This window comes from Colletotrichum truncatum (genome assembly GCF_014235925.2).
Source record: "Colletotrichum truncatum strain CMES1059 chromosome Unknown Contig_0001, whole genome shotgun sequence".
NCBI lineage: Eukaryota > Fungi > Ascomycota > Sordariomycetes > Glomerellales > Glomerellaceae > Colletotrichum > Colletotrichum truncatum.
Window position 1 is genome coordinate 3,117,462 of NW_027222398.1, and position 15,171 is coordinate 3,132,632.

A 15,171-nucleotide genomic window follows, 5' to 3' on the forward strand; every position below is an offset into this window, starting at 1 on the left:
CGTGCATGGCGGTCGGGTATCTGTGTATGCAACGTGACAGTTTTAGTTCTATGTTTTGTTGATTTTGCTGCTGGATCTTATTCATATCTGGCGTAACTTCTATGGTGCGCTTCATTTTGGTATTTCAATAGGCAAACTTTGGTTGAGTAGCACAGCAAGAAGGTTGGGGACGACTTGAACTGGGAAAAGCTAGAAGTCGCAAACAACTCTCAGCGGAGCACCACAGCGTAGTTGGGTTTATCAGATGTCTTAGGACACTTGAGAGTAATAGGCTCATCTGGCAAGCGGTGGTGGCTCTACTGGAATTCGACCTCGTTACCCTAGAGTGCTTCTCGTTTAGAGTCAGCACAGACATGCTGGACGCTCTGCACGTCCTCCGTCATCACGTCCTGTCCGGAAAGGTAGGCCGGCTTCCGCAGATTAAGGCATCCTGCATGCACAAGAAAACGTAAAGGAACGAAATCGACAGCTCCGGATCAAGGACCAGAAACTTGTCAGGGGAGACACGGCGGTGGTCTGCCTTTGGAAGCAGCTACATGGGGTTTCAAAGGAACATTGATGACCAACCAAAGGCCGATGCGCGCGAGAAGTAGGGAGACACTCAAGTACATATGTAACACGGGATGCGATTTATTTATGACTTTTTAAATGTACTGAATGTATCCCAGCCGAAGAACCAAGGAACGACCTACATTCGGGGCACCGTCGAGGCCTGCAGTGCCTGCTGTTTACTCATTGGGGTCGGGGCGCCGGGACTGTTGAATAATCGAAAAATCGGTGCGTCACCAAAATTGACCCGAACTGCACCCAAAGTTTATTGTGGCTTTGAAATTGGCTGGAGGAGGAGATAATGAGCTCTCGTGGTCAAGACCGAGCGTGCCGCAACGAGGAATATAAATTGAATCATTGACCTCAGCTTACTCTATAATTCTTCATCCCTAGTACTAAACAATAACTTCATTCGCAGCGTAAAACTCTCGCAATATGTCTTCATTCACTCAGCCGGTGCCCGTAGTTGCCTGCGGCAAAATACCCGCGATGGGGAAATCAATCTCTCAGCACCTACTATCAGAATACGAAGGTTCTTAATATAAATTCCTGAAATAAACCTATTATGGTGCTAATTCTTCTCAGTCATCCACTTCATCCTATCATATGAGGCTGCAGAGGCTGAGCTTCCACAACTGCTTGCAGGTCGCGATCCGCAGTCTCGGACCCCCAATGAGATCGGCACCCACGATTACAGCCGGCCTCCTCGCGCGGTAATCTTCGGTCGCGGCTATGAGCCTCAGGAAGTTGAAGAGCTTAAGAAGAAATTCGCGGGTTTTGCTAAAGAACCTGTTGCTTGGGTGAGGGGTAACCCAGCAGATTTGCCTGCCGGGGCCGCTGGACCTGAGTATGCTCAGAATATCGCGGCGGACATGAAGAAGGTGCTTAAAAAGTGGAGGGATGGGGGAGAAAAAGATGAGGAGACTTTGGTGTACTAGTTGCTTTATGGGGAAGAAACTCCAAACCACACAATATAGATAGGCATACTGGCGGTTGTGAATGGCGAAATTACAGTGCTATTTCTTAACCCCTTAATCAAATTCTAGGTATATGTTTACGAAAGCCAAATGAATGGGGATAACTGTAGTCTTTTTGCCCTTAAAGCTATTGAATAATGGCTCTATCACTGGCTAGGCAACAAAACTCCTCGATATCGCATTTCTCCGTCAGCAAGCTTTCCGAAAGCCTCTGTGATTCCCTCCTGTGACATGGAGAAGGTCTCAACTACTGGCTTGATCCTGTTGTGTGCAGCAAACTCCAGCATCTGCTTCTGTGCGACGCGAGAAGCGACCATGGAACCTTGAGCCCGGATCCCCATTAAAACAAGGGCCTAATCGTTGTACTATTGCTATCATGGCCAATGCCTTGGGTCTCCTTGGGATTTGGTTCTTGGTCCCCTTCCAGGGGCGTTTTTGAGGGGAAGCCTGAGCTTCTGCCCCAGTTGCGACGCAGACACATCAAGCCCAGTCTAAAGAGCTAGGTAGTCAGATCCATGATTGCTTGCAAACGTCCCTCTTCTAAATTCATCATATAACATACCGACCCTCTGAGGCCAATGTCTAGTATGATAACGCGTTCTACGAGGCAATTCTCTCTGGGAGAGATTAGCTAACACCGTATCCTTGTCGGTGACTTGATCACTAACAAGCTGTCAAGAGCTACACCGAATCTGAAGATAATCAGCACATCTTGGATTTATAATCTTAAGGCACTTTCTTTCAGGTTCCTTTTACTAAGCCTTCTTTTTGCAGATACTTTGGGCTTTTTTACGGAATCAAGAGATCGAAGTAGCACAGGACCTGAGATCCATGGTTCGAAGTCAAGAGTAATCAATTTTCACTCACTGATCCGATATCCCGTCAAAGAAACTTCGCCATACTTCATCTTTTCCTCTCTTTCCTCTGTCTTATGACTGATCCGCAATCAGTTCATAGCAGCGCCATGACACCCTTACATGTCGCAACCTTCGTGCACCAAGATGTTGCGCTCAATATGGTGTCTTCGCTCATCATTGGCTCCGAAGCGGCTGTAATTATTGACTTACCTCTGACCATTTCTAGTGCCGAGAGTCTAATCGTCTGGTGAGAGAAAAAATAGACAAGCCTGTAGTGGCCCTGTTTTCTTCTCACAACCACCCAGATCACTACCTCAGCGCCCGGGTCTGTCTCGATGCCTTTCCTAAGGCAACTTTTTATGCAAGTCCGAAGGCTTCTGAAGGGATTACAATTGGTGCACCTCTAACTGCAAGTCCTACTTTGCGATTCAGCACTTGCCCATCACTCTACCTTCAGATACAGTCAACCCCGCTAACCGCTCCATGCACATCTAGTCCGCATACTGGACCTCTGTTCTCGGTTCCTCCGAAATCGTCCAGAACGCCACGACTCCGGTGCCCAATAATTTCACTTTCTTCGCTCTCCATGGCGACTCCAATCATCCCATTCAACTCATCCAACCACTAGCAGGCGACACTGTCGATGAAACACTCTTCTGGCTACCATCATCTCGCACACTGATCGCTGGAGATACTGTTTACAGCAGTCAAGTTCACCTCTTTATGGCTGACATGCTCACGCCGGCCTTAACTGACTCTTGGATATCGACACTCGATTTGCTGTTAGGCTTGAACCCTGAAATTGTTATTCCAGATCACTCGCTTTCAAACGAATCATTCGACAGAACAGGGAATCTTGAGTATACTCGGGAGTACTTGGCGTTTTGGCAGTGTGAAGTAGAGTCGAAAGGACTGGACTACTATACACCCCAGGAACTGTACACTCTCTTGGATAAGCGGTTTCCCAGGAGGCTTGACGCCACTTCACAATTCTTACGCAACGTAACTGCTGAGAATTTTGCAAGAGGCGGGACTCGACTTGGACACTTCTTGGATTTCACTGCATATAACAGTACGAAGGAACTAAACGGCTGGGAATTATAGATCAGACAGCCTCTATTCTTGAGTCGCTTAAATCCACGTTAACGATGATTAAGATTGTTGCAAGGTGACGTGAGCCGTGGGCGTGTTGTGTTTTGCAGTTCAACAGCTGCCGGCCCGCATGCTGAAATCCTCTCACACCACTTCACCGTTTCGATTGAAATGAGGCACTTTACTTTGTCTGATAGTCACTGCAAATTACACGAAACTAAAAATGTTTCGTTTCAGTCCCCAAATCTTCCAGTCCTGGCCAATCTGGGGAAAAAAAAAAGAAAAAAAAGAAGGGGAAAAAACCACTGCTAATTACGTTGTTTTGCATCTGCATTGCGACAAGGTACCATTATCTCCGGTTGTGTTTATCAGCGCGGTAGACCGTGCCGGTCTGGTAATCAAATGCTTCGTGAACGATCTTGGCAATGCAGTTCAGCGGATCCCAGCAAATCAGGTACAGGGCGGTCTGGCCGAAAGAACCAACTTACTAACATACCTGGCGTTTCTACCATGTAGCACGGTACAGTTTTCTGTTATGGGCTAAGACGATGGTCAAGACCACAGGTGCAGCTTCGAGTTGCCGAGACATATTGACTCGGTAGAAGAGCAAGATGGGCAGGTCCTTTTCAGAGTGGGTGCATGTGCCGTGCAGTAGTTGGTTCGAGTCCATTACCCTCGTCTTTAATTATCTTGGCACCTGCCCTTTAAGGTTACATCGTGGCGTACAATATGTTGTGACCCGCGTCTGCAAGGTAACCTCACACAACACAAGCAGCTTCTGGAGAGAGAAAAAGGTGTGGTCCGTTCCTGATTCCCCTCACACCAGCTCCATCTGTTGTGGAAATTGATCCGTTGGTGCATCATATTGCTAAACGGGCTGTTGGGAATTGCCAACTGGGCAGAATTCTTATCGGTGATTGAGCAATCATGTTCAGAGGCTTAATGTTCCCCGCCTCAACCCATGCTAGTTCGATGCATGCCAAGTGTAGCTGGAGCTGGATCTTGGGATGAGGTTCCGCCAGTTGCCGTGCAGCGTGACATCTCTCGTGGAGGGAGTTAGCTATCGTAGATTAGATAAAGACATTGAGCAAAGAAAATGGGTTGGACCATGGATTATTATAAAAGGGCGAGAGACATTGCTGGCCAGGCATGCAATACACTATTGGAAGCTCAACCTGCTTTGCTTCCTTCCTGGTTCTTCTTTTCATGGTCTTGCCGAGTTGATCAACTCACTTACAATGAAGACCACTTATTTCTCGGCCCTCGCTCTGGCGTTGGCGTCTACTTGTTTAGCAAATGACCCTCTTACTGCTGACAAGGTCGAGGCTGATGTGAAGACGGAGGAGTAAGTTCATCTCCCTGTAGTACTCCCCGTTGAAAAGTTCTCGATTGGCTAACGAACTGTCGTTCAGGCTCGAGCGTATCCTCTGGAACCTGAACAAGATCGGTTGTGACAATGGCGGCACTCGTGCCTTCGGCACCCCGGGCTACAAAGCTTCAGTTGACTTCGTCCTGGAACGCGCTCAAACTCGTTTCGCCAAGCAGATGGACACTTGGGTGCAGCCCTTCAACCACACTTACCAACAGACCCTGGCGATTTCCGTGACGGGTCCCGACGGCAAGAAGGTCATCGTCAGCAGCGCTGAATACAATACCGCCACTCCTCTGCCGGGCGGCATTACGGCTCCTCTTATCGATACCCCTGTAGACGAGGTGAATGGGTCCGGATGCCTTCCCAGCTCGTTCGAGGGCATTGACGCCACTGGAAAGCTTGCTCTTATCAAGCGTGGCGTTTGTGCTGTGTCCGAGAAGATCAAGAATGCCAAGGCTGTCGGTGCTCTTGGTGTCATCTTGTACAACCAAGTTCCCGGTGACGCCATCGTCAAGCCTACTCTCGAAGCCCAGAACATTGGCCTCCTGGTCCCTCTGGGCATTATTACCCTAGAGACTGGTGAAGCCTGGTCTGCAGCTCTCGCTTCTGGTGAAGAAGTCGTCGTTACTCTTATTGTCGATGCCATCTTTGAGGAGCGTGAGACTTGGAACGTCATCTCCGAGACCAAGGAGGGTGACCCGAACAAGGTTATCATGCTTGGTGCTCACCTTGACAGTGTCCTTGAGGGCCCTGGTATCAACGATGACGGAAGTGGCACTGCTGGTCTGCTCCAGCTGATGGGATCCGTTAAGAAGTACAGTGGCTTCCCTCACAAGATTCGTTTTGCTTGGTGGGGTGCCGAGGAGGTCGGCCTTGTGGGCTCCTACTACTACACCGAGAATCTCAGCTCCGAGGAGGCGGATAAGATCAAGTACTACTTCAACTACGACATGATTGGTTCCCCCAACCCTATCTATGAGCTTTCCAGCTACAGCAACAGTGGAATTGGCCCTCAGCTCCTTGCGGATTATCTTGAATCCAAGGGCAAGACTGTTTCCTGGTCTGAGTTTGACGACCGTTCTGACTATGCTGGTTTTGTCGCTCTTGGAATCCCGACCGCGTCGATTTTCACCGGCGAGGGAGAAAATGACCCCTGCTACCACTTGGCTTGCGATACCCTCGACAACATCAACTGGGACGCCATTACGGTAAACACAAAGGCTGCTGGCCGGGCTCTTGCTACACTTGCTCACTCGCTCGAGGGCGTCCCGCCCCGAGCTGATACCTCACCAGCCCTCCGTGGCCGTGCCGGTGTCCTCCAGCAGTTGCGCCGTTGGAAGCTGATGGCTGAGCACTCCAGCCACGGCAAGATGTGCTCTCATCACGACGAGAAGAAGGTATATTAAGGGGGGATATTTGAATTCGTTCCAAGCTGATAGGTTATGGGCGTGTAAAGTAGTTGATGATAGTTGCCAAGCAGCTTACGAGATATGAAGATAATGTTAACTATGTAATAGTTGAAAACATCAAACAAGCTTCTTAGCGCCTAAATGATTTTCAACACTAGATTATGTTTTAATTCATCATGCTTGATTGTCTCGAACATGCAGCGAGAATCCGAATACGACTGAAATGTGGGGCCGGAGACGGGAGTGAGCTCCGTTGTAAATCGTGCCCTAGCAACGGGAAATTGGCCTTCGTGCACGGGCCTACCGCTCAAAATCTGCTTCCCTCTCCCTCAACGGAATAAGGGGTTAACCCGGACACGCTTTGTGGCTTCATCACGTTCTTTCTATACCGACTACTACGTCACGGACTGGTTTGCAGTCGTTTTGACACTTATTAGTCTCGGGTGTAAAGCACTCGCTTTGCTGTAGCCACACGAAGCTTCGCAGTCATCATGGCTGTTAAAAAGCAGCACAGCTACGAGTTCGGTGGCCCGTAAGTCTCATCTCACCGCCCATCGATGTTCTTGTCGCTGATTTGCCTCATTCAGTCCGGGTGCCTTTGCCATTGTGTTTGGCCTTCCCGTGCTTTTGTGGTCATTCTTTTTCTTCTGCAATGACAAGACGGGCTGCCCAGCTCCTTCTACTCTCAGCCCCAAGACGCTGGACCTGCAAAAGTTGAAGAGCGAAATTCCATGGCCTGAGAACGGCATTTGGGGCTTCTGTAGCTGGGAGGTTTTCGGCTGGACGTTGGCCTACTACTTCCTAAGCTTGGTCCTTCACCGTATCCTTCCCGCTCAAGAGGTCCTCGGCACCAAGCTGGCTCAGTCTGGCAAGCCACTCAAGTACCGCTTTAACGGTAAGACGTCCAGACCCTGATATCAGACAACATGATTCTAACGTCTTACCCCCAGCCTTTAGCGCCACGGTGTTGCAACTCGCCGCTCTGGCCGTTGGAACCTATCTGAAGGGCGCCGACTTTGTTGTCTGGACGTACATCTCTGACAACTATCTCCAGCTCTTGACATCCAACATCATCATTGGCTACTTGCTGTCTGTTTACTGCTATGTCTGCAGTTTCAGCGTGAAGCCTGGCAACAGCGAGAACCGCGAGCTTGCCGTCGGCGGTAATACTGGTAATCTCATCTATGACTTTTACATCGGTCGCGAGCTGAACCCCCGCGTCACGCTGCCCTTCTTTGGCGAGATTGACATCAAGACTTGGTTCGAGTTTCGTCCTGGTCTGACTGGTTGGATCATTCTCGACCTAGCCTTCTGTGCCAAGCAATACCGCAACTACGGATACTTGTCTGACAGCATTGTTGTTACAACTGCGTTCCAGGCATACTATGTCCTCGAAGGTCAATACTATGAAACTGGTGTGCTCACCATGATGGACATCATCACCGACGGCATGGGTTTCATGCTTTCCTTCGGTGATATTGCCTGGGTTCCTTTCCTTTACTCTACCCAGACACGCTACCTTTCCGTTTATCCCGTTGAACTAGGCTGGGCTGGCGTTGCTTCCGTAGCCGCAATCTTTGCCACTGGTCTGTACATCTTCCGTTCTTCCAACAGTCAGAAGAAACGCTTCCGCACCGAGCCGGATCACCCCAGCGTCAAGGATATGCCATTCATCCAGACCAAGCGCGGAACAAGGCTGCTTACCGGAGGATGGTGGGGCATGTCGCGTCACATCAACTACTTTGGTGACTGGCTCCAGGCCACGCCTTTCAGCGTGCCTACTGCTGTTGCTGGCTACCTCATTCTCCCTGCAGGCAGTGCTGTTTCCGGCGCTATCACGATGCTCGATGGACGCGAGGTGGTTCAAGGCGCTGCTCGTGGCTGGGGCATGATTTTCACTTACTTCTACGTCCTGTACTTCGCTATCCTGCTTATCCATCGGGAGGGCCGAGATGATGTCGCTTGCTCCCAGAAATATGGCGAGGACTGGGAGAAGTATAAGAAGACTGTGAAGTGGAGGATTCTGCCGGGCGTTTACTGAACTGTTTATGCCAAGGGGGCCGACGTCGCTTTGCTATCGGACATGGACAGGAAAGGTGATGAACACACAAAAGGTCGGTGGGAGGCTCTTTGGCTTCAAATGGACACCGCCAAATGTTTAGCTTTCTTTGCTAGACGCTCAAGTAATATTTGTAATCATTTAGAAACACATTAGTCTAGGTTGATGATATGTCAATCAAACGATGTTACATTTAGCGCACAAGACGTGAAATGCATTGGGCAGAGGGAGTGTGTCGTCTGTAGCTGATTCGACTTTAACTCAAAAAAACGACTATCGTAGTTTCATTCAGGATGCTCCAATCCTGTGGTAATTCCAAATATCAGTTTCTGCAAAGCATTATCATTCCCTCTATGGTTTGAGATGCAGCTACAAAGGTCGGTGTCTACAGAAAAGGGAGTTTCAGACGGATTGTTTCTTTGCATGCTGCCATGCGTAGCTATGTACTATCAATATATGTCCTTTTAGATAATGTGGTTTTTAGAGGTAGCATCAGTTTAGCCTCTCAGTATGATCAAAACTCATCTCAAAGATGCTCCAAGATTTCCGTCTACCAGATGTAGAAGTTACAGCTATAGTTAGAGGAATAACCTTTGCAAACCCAAATGTGGCCACTGCAAGGACGCGAACTCGACTTAGTACAAGGCTAAGTGATGATTGTGATGCGAAGTCAGGATGTTGGGGTACATTCATGTACATAGAAACTGCTGCGCAAAATAGACGAAGGTGGTGGCCTAATGAATAACATTCCCTGTCCTGTGTAGGTACGTTTTTTCTGATTACCAACTGAAAAAAACCTCAAATTTGGTGTTCCTAGTGAGCTGGAAGGAAAGATAGCAGTGCAGGTTCAACTTTTGATATTTCAATGGCATGCTAGTGTACAAATAACAGACGGCCTACAAATTGCTAGAAATTCTGGTTACTATCTTCATGAGTTCATCCTCCTCAGGTATCACACCCATCAATTCAGCACTTCTCTCATTCTGGAATCCCTCATCGGGACTCGCCCAGCTATACCCCTTCCATTCGCCCAGTGCAGGCCACATATCTTGTTCAACCAGTGTCTTGAGCTTTTCATAATCTTTTACTGAATCGGCCTCACCACCAGCAGTCAGGCCACCGAGAACCTTGTTCCAGGCCAAAACTGTTTGCTCCAGCTCAGGAACGCTGGTTACACCCATGACACTGCTGCCCACTTTCAAACCTCCCTGGCCCGGCAGTTGCACCCCAAGACCGGCCAAGGCAGCGACACGGGCGTACTCCTCAAGCGACCATTGAATGGCGATTGTCTCTAACCGCTGGCCAGCTTTGCCTGCCATGACGGAAAGCTTCCTGCAAGCCGTGCGAAGTTCGCAAGGTGAAGGGTGCCACTTTGCAATAACTCCAGCCTTGTCTTCAGACTGTTCCGAGTCCGTGGGGATGCCAACCTGTGTAAGCAAGCCCATGCCCAACATACTGGCGTTGAGGACGACTTGCACACCGGCATTACGGAATCTCCTGAGAGGGCTCTGATCATCCGTGTGGTCGGCACCAGCGATAACCTCAGGCATACCGAGTGTGGGGTTTTGAATAGTGAAGTGGCCGTAGCTCAAAACTGCATCAAGCGGCTCTCCTGTCTCTGCTAGGATCATCTCCGCGAGACTGCAAAGGACATGGACCGGGAAACCGCTGATGCCAACATAGCGGATCTTTCCTTCGTCACGGAGTGCTCTCAACGTTTGAACGGCGGCAAGAACCTCGGAAGGGGAAACGAATTCGACATCATGCATGTAAACGAGGTCTAGGTAATTGGTGTTTAGACGTTTGAGAGAACGAAGGATAGAGTATCGCACGTATGCGGGTGAGTAGTCGAACTCATTGCCGGCGATGCGACCAGCTTTTGTGACCAAGACGTAGGATTCCCTTGGAATGTTCGTCGTTGCGGTGTAAGCGGCCAGCGCGTCACCCAGCAGAACTTCAGAAGGTCCGTAGTATGGTGATGTATCAAAGCCATTTACTCCCAGTTCGAGTGCCCTTGAGACAATTTGTCTGTAAGGCATCTGAAGGGGATCTTTGACATGTTGGGTGTTGAAAGTTGCCGTACCCAATAAGAGTGGCGGGATAATAGAAGAGATCTTGGGCGAAGAGGCCGGCTCCTGGCTTGTAGTGGCTTGCATAATGTGGATGTGAATGAAGAGCTGATGACGGGCTAGAACAACAACTTGATGAAGAGCTGATGACGGGCTAGAACAACAACTTGAATCGAAAAGGGAATAATGGTCAGATTAGAAGTAAGGTCTTTCACCAACAACGTTGGGCCTCAATCCAAACCGGAACCAAATGTTAAAATGTCTGCAATTTGATATGAGAGGGTCTCAATAAGTCGGTGAGCAAGTGTGAAGTTAGTAGCATGGCCGGACCCTCCAAGCTCCTTGACTAGGCACAATCGGTTATTAACCATAACCAATATGTGGGCATATTGGGCCTACCGGCCGCCGGCAGTCCATTTGAACTCAAAACTGCAGCCAACCGGGATGCTCAGGCCAAGCCGCGTAGTGTTTCCACCGGACTCAAACTTCTGCTCCCGCTGCTGTATGGTGAGTGGAGCTCATGCGTGGCTCTGCCGGGCCAAGAGTCTGACATATATCGACTGATTGCACGTGTCAGCTCGCGTCTACTTGCCACGGTTGATAATCACGGTTGACAAGGGCCTAGAATAGGAGCCGACAAGGGAATAAAGAAAAGAGAGGGAAGCACACAAATAAAATAGGTCGCTCCCTGCTCTGTGCGGCCCTCAAACGGTCGACCAGGTTATCGGCCCTCGCCAGCGGGTACTACTAACTAGCAATGAGTAGCGGCTGAGAATACATGATATATCCATGTTCATTTGAGACGGGGCCCCTCCACGCAACAAGTTGCTTGTCTCGTTATCCACCACAAAACCCGATCCCTGCAAATCGAACCAAAAATCGTTGATTCTCCATAGCGGGCGCTAACTAGGATTGTAATATAATCCGTCGTTAGCCTCAATATTTCGAACGTGGCTTCAAACTGCCGCTCATACTTTTTTTTTTTTTTTTTTCAGGTTCCCCTCCCCCAGCAAGGAACCCTACAAACCGCCTTACATCTTTGAAGTTGAATATCTTTTGTTTTGATTCAGAATAAGGAAAAGTTTCTCTACTTGACATCGTCACACTTTTTGTAACCCAACAAAATGGCTGCCGCCGTTTCTCTGGAGCCGCACATCCGCAGCATCATCGAGAATGCAGCCGCCGATGGCATTCCCTTCAGGGCTCGCCCAGCTCACTTCCACACCACATGGGCGCGTACCTTTTCCTCGTTGCCGGAGCTGTACATCCAACCCCAGTCGCAGCAAGAAGTTGAGAAAGCGATCAAGCTAGCTCGAAGGTGCCGGCGGCGCATTACCACTGTCGGATGCGGCCATTCCCCATCAGACCTGACATGCACGAGTAATTGGCTGGTCAACCTCGATGACTTTAGAAAAGTCTTGTCCGTGGATAGTAAGCATTTACCCCTTTACATTAATCTTTGCAATGCTAATCTGAACAGAGAGTACGGGACTCGTGGTCATGCAAGCCGGCATCCGGCTATGGCAGTTGACCGAGGAGTTGAACAAACACGGTCTATCATTCCCTGTTCTTGGCAGTGTGAACGAACAGAGCATTGCTGGTGTGATTAGCACCGGTACCCGCGGCAGCACCCTGAAATACGGCTTGCTGTCAGAAGCCATTTCCTCCTTAAAAATTACCCTTGCAAGCGGTGAAACGGTAACCTGTTCCCCGGATGAGAATCCAGATCTCTTCCGCGGTGCTCTTCTTTCCCTGGGCGCCCTGGGAATCATCACCGAAGTCAGCTTCCGTGCCGTCCCTGCTTTCAGCTTGAAGTGGGCGCAAACCATTCAGGCCGACTCCAAGATGCTGGACTCTTGGAACCAGAATAATAAACTATGGACCCAGTCTGACTTTGTACGAGTATGGTGGCTTCCATATACCAGGAGAGCAGTCATTTGGAAGGCCGATATCGTGACCAAGGAGGACCTCGCATCTGGCAAGGAGAAGAACCGGGATCCGCCAGTGGGCTACTACGATGGATCTCTCGGTTACCACATTTACCACAATCTTCTCTACCTGTCCCGTTACATTCCACGGATATTGCCATGGGTTGAATGGTAAGTTTGAAACCCACCACCACAAATTAAGCGAGTTAACGCAGGCGCTGACTGTTCCAGGTTTGTCTTTGGCATGCAGTATGGCTTTAATGATGGCCACACGACAGATGCCGTCCAGCCCATGGACAAAGCTCTGTGGATGAATTGCTTGTACAGCCAGTATGTGAATGAGTGGGCCATCCCGCTCCACAGAGGCCCAGAAGCCCTCATGCGTCTTGGGTCCTGGATCAACAAACTCCAACCAGGAGACCCCTACTACGTCGACCATGGCATCCCGTTCTCTGCGGAAGGCCTCTACATCCACTCTCCCGTCGAAGTGCGGGTGTGCGACGCCACTGTCCACACTAGCGCCGAGCAGCGTAATCGCCCATGGCTTGACAGCACCATCAAGGATGGCCCTACACTCAACCTGAACGCCACCATGTACCGCCCCTACGACCTGGACCCTCCCGGTCTGAAGCGCTGGTTCGAGGGCTTTGAATGGCTTATGCGGGACTTGGGCGGCAAGCCTCACTGGGCAAAGAACTTTACAGTGAAGAACACTGAACTGGAGCAATGGTATGGGGATGACTTGAAGCAGTGGCGACGGGTTCGTGACGAAGCGGACCCTGATGGTTTGTTTGTTGGGCCCTGGCATCGCCAGCACGTCCTGGATCCCAACTCGCCTTCTCTGGAGTTTGAAGAGGTTGAGAGGACGAGACACGATGCTGGCCGAGGTACTACAGTCTATGGACTCCGCCCACAAGCAGAGAAAGCCTAAGATCAACTTACAGCAAGTTAGAATTGGTTTTTTTTTTTTTTTTTTTTTTTTTTGCAAAACTAGAGCGCAGTTTATATAGAACAACGGTGCATTTAAATGTGTAATCAAATTTATCTCTGTATACTTGGTAAATCGACTGAAATGACAACATACCACCACTCTTTCCGTGCCGCATTCGCAAAGTTTGACATTTCTTTTGAACAGTAGAAGGAATTATGGTAGAAGCCAACCCCCGCATCCTTGGCGATAATATTTCAAGTAGAACAGAAAGCACCAATGCATGCAATGATTATCGCTTGGCGTGTTGTCAATTATATTGGTAGCTGGCTCACTCCTCGTTCTAGAAGCCTACGTTCGTAACCGCAGCTGTTATTTTTTTTATGAACACTTGCAGGGATTGACAAGGGAATCGCCGTACCGGGAGGGCAAGTAGTTTTACGTTGCATCCGAGTCCATCGCGTTCAGGAAGTAGGTTCAACCCTAGTCTGATCGCCAGATCGTCGTCCCTTAATTTGCACTGGTTTTCGAAACCCCCTTTATGTGACCTGGCCTTTGCATATTGAGTTTCAATAAAAAGGTAGAGCAGAAGAAAGAAGAAGAAAAAAACAATTTGTATCGTTTTGTGCATCAATGAGTTAAGAAGAGGCGTTGTATGCCTCAAGTCATGCTATTTCATGGTAATACGGCACTCTACTACCCTTGCCAGCCCAGTATCACCATGCTTATTATACATAACTAAGCCACGATCTGCTTGACGTGAGGTGCCACTGTAAGAGATGTTGTGATACAGAAATGGCGTGAGTTGGTGCGTCTATTGATGATGAATCATCAAAATTGATCCAAAAGCGGTAATGGGCTAATGTTTTGGTACCTTATTCCGTGCTATCAAATACTCTTACTTTGTAAGGCACTGGCTATTTTTGCTCCTATATGCAATGACGAAATCTGATATGTTGAGATGATAACAATTCAGGTAAACAACAATAAACTCTAACATTGGAGGCTTGAACTTGCATGAAGATCCGGCTCATAATTGCCGAGTCTTTCGAATTAATAACCATTTGTACCGCTGGTGGGGCTGACATAAGCCATAAGAGGCTGAGGCAATATTACCTTCCCAGACAATAGCGAGCAACCGATTGAAAGGGGGTTGGGAAGCTGCAGGAATTTGACTCGCACGTCGTCGTTACACGTACAGATAGCGCCCCCAAAGCTGTCATATCGAACCTATCGACCAATCCTTCTCTGCATTTCCTGCTTTTCTCTCTCTCTCTCTCTCTTTTTTTTTTTTCTTTTTTTCTCTTCTTCTGTGGGTTCAGTTTGAGCGAAAGCTGTTACTGATAGTGTGGATCTTTGGAATGAAACAAGTGGTTGGGTGTTTGGGAGCCACCTTTTCCTCGTCATGTCAAGGCGAACTGTTCATGTCCCTATCGGTCTCACCCCCACATCCCGGCAGATAGGATGGATTAGCTGATCAAAGCGGTGCATGAAAAAAAAAAAAAAAAAGATACGCTGTCAGAATATTCGCTAAAGCCTCCATTCCCATGTGATTGAAGGTTGAAGTGCCGCATCCCTATCATGCCAATTATACTCAACGCCCTTAATCGTCCAAGCACGTAAATTTGACTTGATCGAAACAGAGTCATACAAAAGCTACGGCATATACCTCAATACCACATCGACAATATTTAAGAGAAGTATAGCCATTACAAATCATTTTCGTTCTTTTTGATATGGGTTCTCATTAAGATTCGGGAGCCCCGTTGTACTAGGCCGCTGCTAGCTCGTGCCCCAGGTTCGATAACTACGGAGGCGAGAATGTGGGACTGACGTGTCACCCCGGAATCAAAATGCAAGACGTAGGCCACATAATCAATTTGACGTCTGAAAGACAGTTGAAGCCCGTTGTGGAGGACATCACGAAAAAG

The 15,171-nt window shown here is 48.9% G+C and overlaps 6 protein-coding genes across 6 annotated transcripts; 5 read left to right on the forward strand and 1 right to left on the reverse strand.

Moving 5' to 3' along the window:
- Positions 1-984: 984 nt before the first annotated feature.
- CTRU02_200834 (uncharacterized protein) lies at positions 985-1,487 on the forward strand (the record flags this gene model as incomplete). The annotated part of the gene is made up of 2 exons (XM_036718846.1): positions 985-1,081; positions 1,135-1,487. 2 exons carry the CDS (start codon positions 985-987, stop codon positions 1,485-1,487), a joined length of 450 nt encoding a protein of 149 aa, XP_036589846.1.
- Positions 1,488-2,490: 1,003 nt separating this feature from the next.
- On the forward strand, positions 2,491-3,487 carry CTRU02_200835 (metallo-beta-lactamase domain protein; the record flags this gene model as incomplete). Its single annotated transcript, XM_036718847.1, has 2 exons — positions 2,491-2,577; positions 2,879-3,487. The coding sequence occupies 2 exons, from the start codon at positions 2,491-2,493 to the stop codon at positions 3,485-3,487; spliced, it is 696 nt and encodes a 231-aa protein (XP_036589847.1).
- Positions 3,488-4,713: 1,226 nt separating this feature from the next.
- Positions 4,714-6,253, forward strand: CTRU02_200836 (Aminopeptidase; the record flags this gene model as incomplete). Its single annotated transcript, XM_036718848.1, has 2 exons — positions 4,714-4,820; positions 4,888-6,253. The coding sequence occupies 2 exons, from the start codon at positions 4,714-4,716 to the stop codon at positions 6,251-6,253; spliced, it is 1,473 nt and encodes a 490-aa protein (XP_036589848.1).
- Positions 6,254-6,747: 494 nt separating this feature from the next.
- Positions 6,748-8,297, forward strand: CTRU02_200837 (delta -sterol reductase; the record flags this gene model as incomplete). Its single annotated transcript, XM_036718849.1, has 3 exons — positions 6,748-6,788; positions 6,844-7,151; positions 7,207-8,297. The coding sequence occupies 3 exons, from the start codon at positions 6,748-6,750 to the stop codon at positions 8,295-8,297; spliced, it is 1,440 nt and encodes a 479-aa protein (XP_036589849.1).
- A 914-nt stretch (positions 8,298-9,211) lies between these two features.
- On the reverse strand, positions 9,212-10,471 carry CTRU02_200838 (l-galactose dehydrogenase; the record flags this gene model as incomplete). Its single annotated transcript, XM_036718850.1, has 1 exon — positions 9,212-10,471. One exon carries the CDS (start codon positions 10,469-10,471, stop codon positions 9,212-9,214), a length of 1,260 nt encoding a protein of 419 aa, XP_036589850.1.
- Positions 10,472-11,508: 1,037 nt separating this feature from the next.
- CTRU02_200839 (d-arabinono-lactone oxidase) lies at positions 11,509-13,243 on the forward strand (the record flags this gene model as incomplete). The annotated part of the gene is made up of 3 exons (XM_036718851.1): positions 11,509-11,815; positions 11,865-12,483; positions 12,544-13,243. The coding sequence occupies 3 exons, from the start codon at positions 11,509-11,511 to the stop codon at positions 13,241-13,243; spliced, it is 1,626 nt and encodes a 541-aa protein (XP_036589851.1).
- Positions 13,244-15,171: the final 1,928 nt, after the last annotated feature.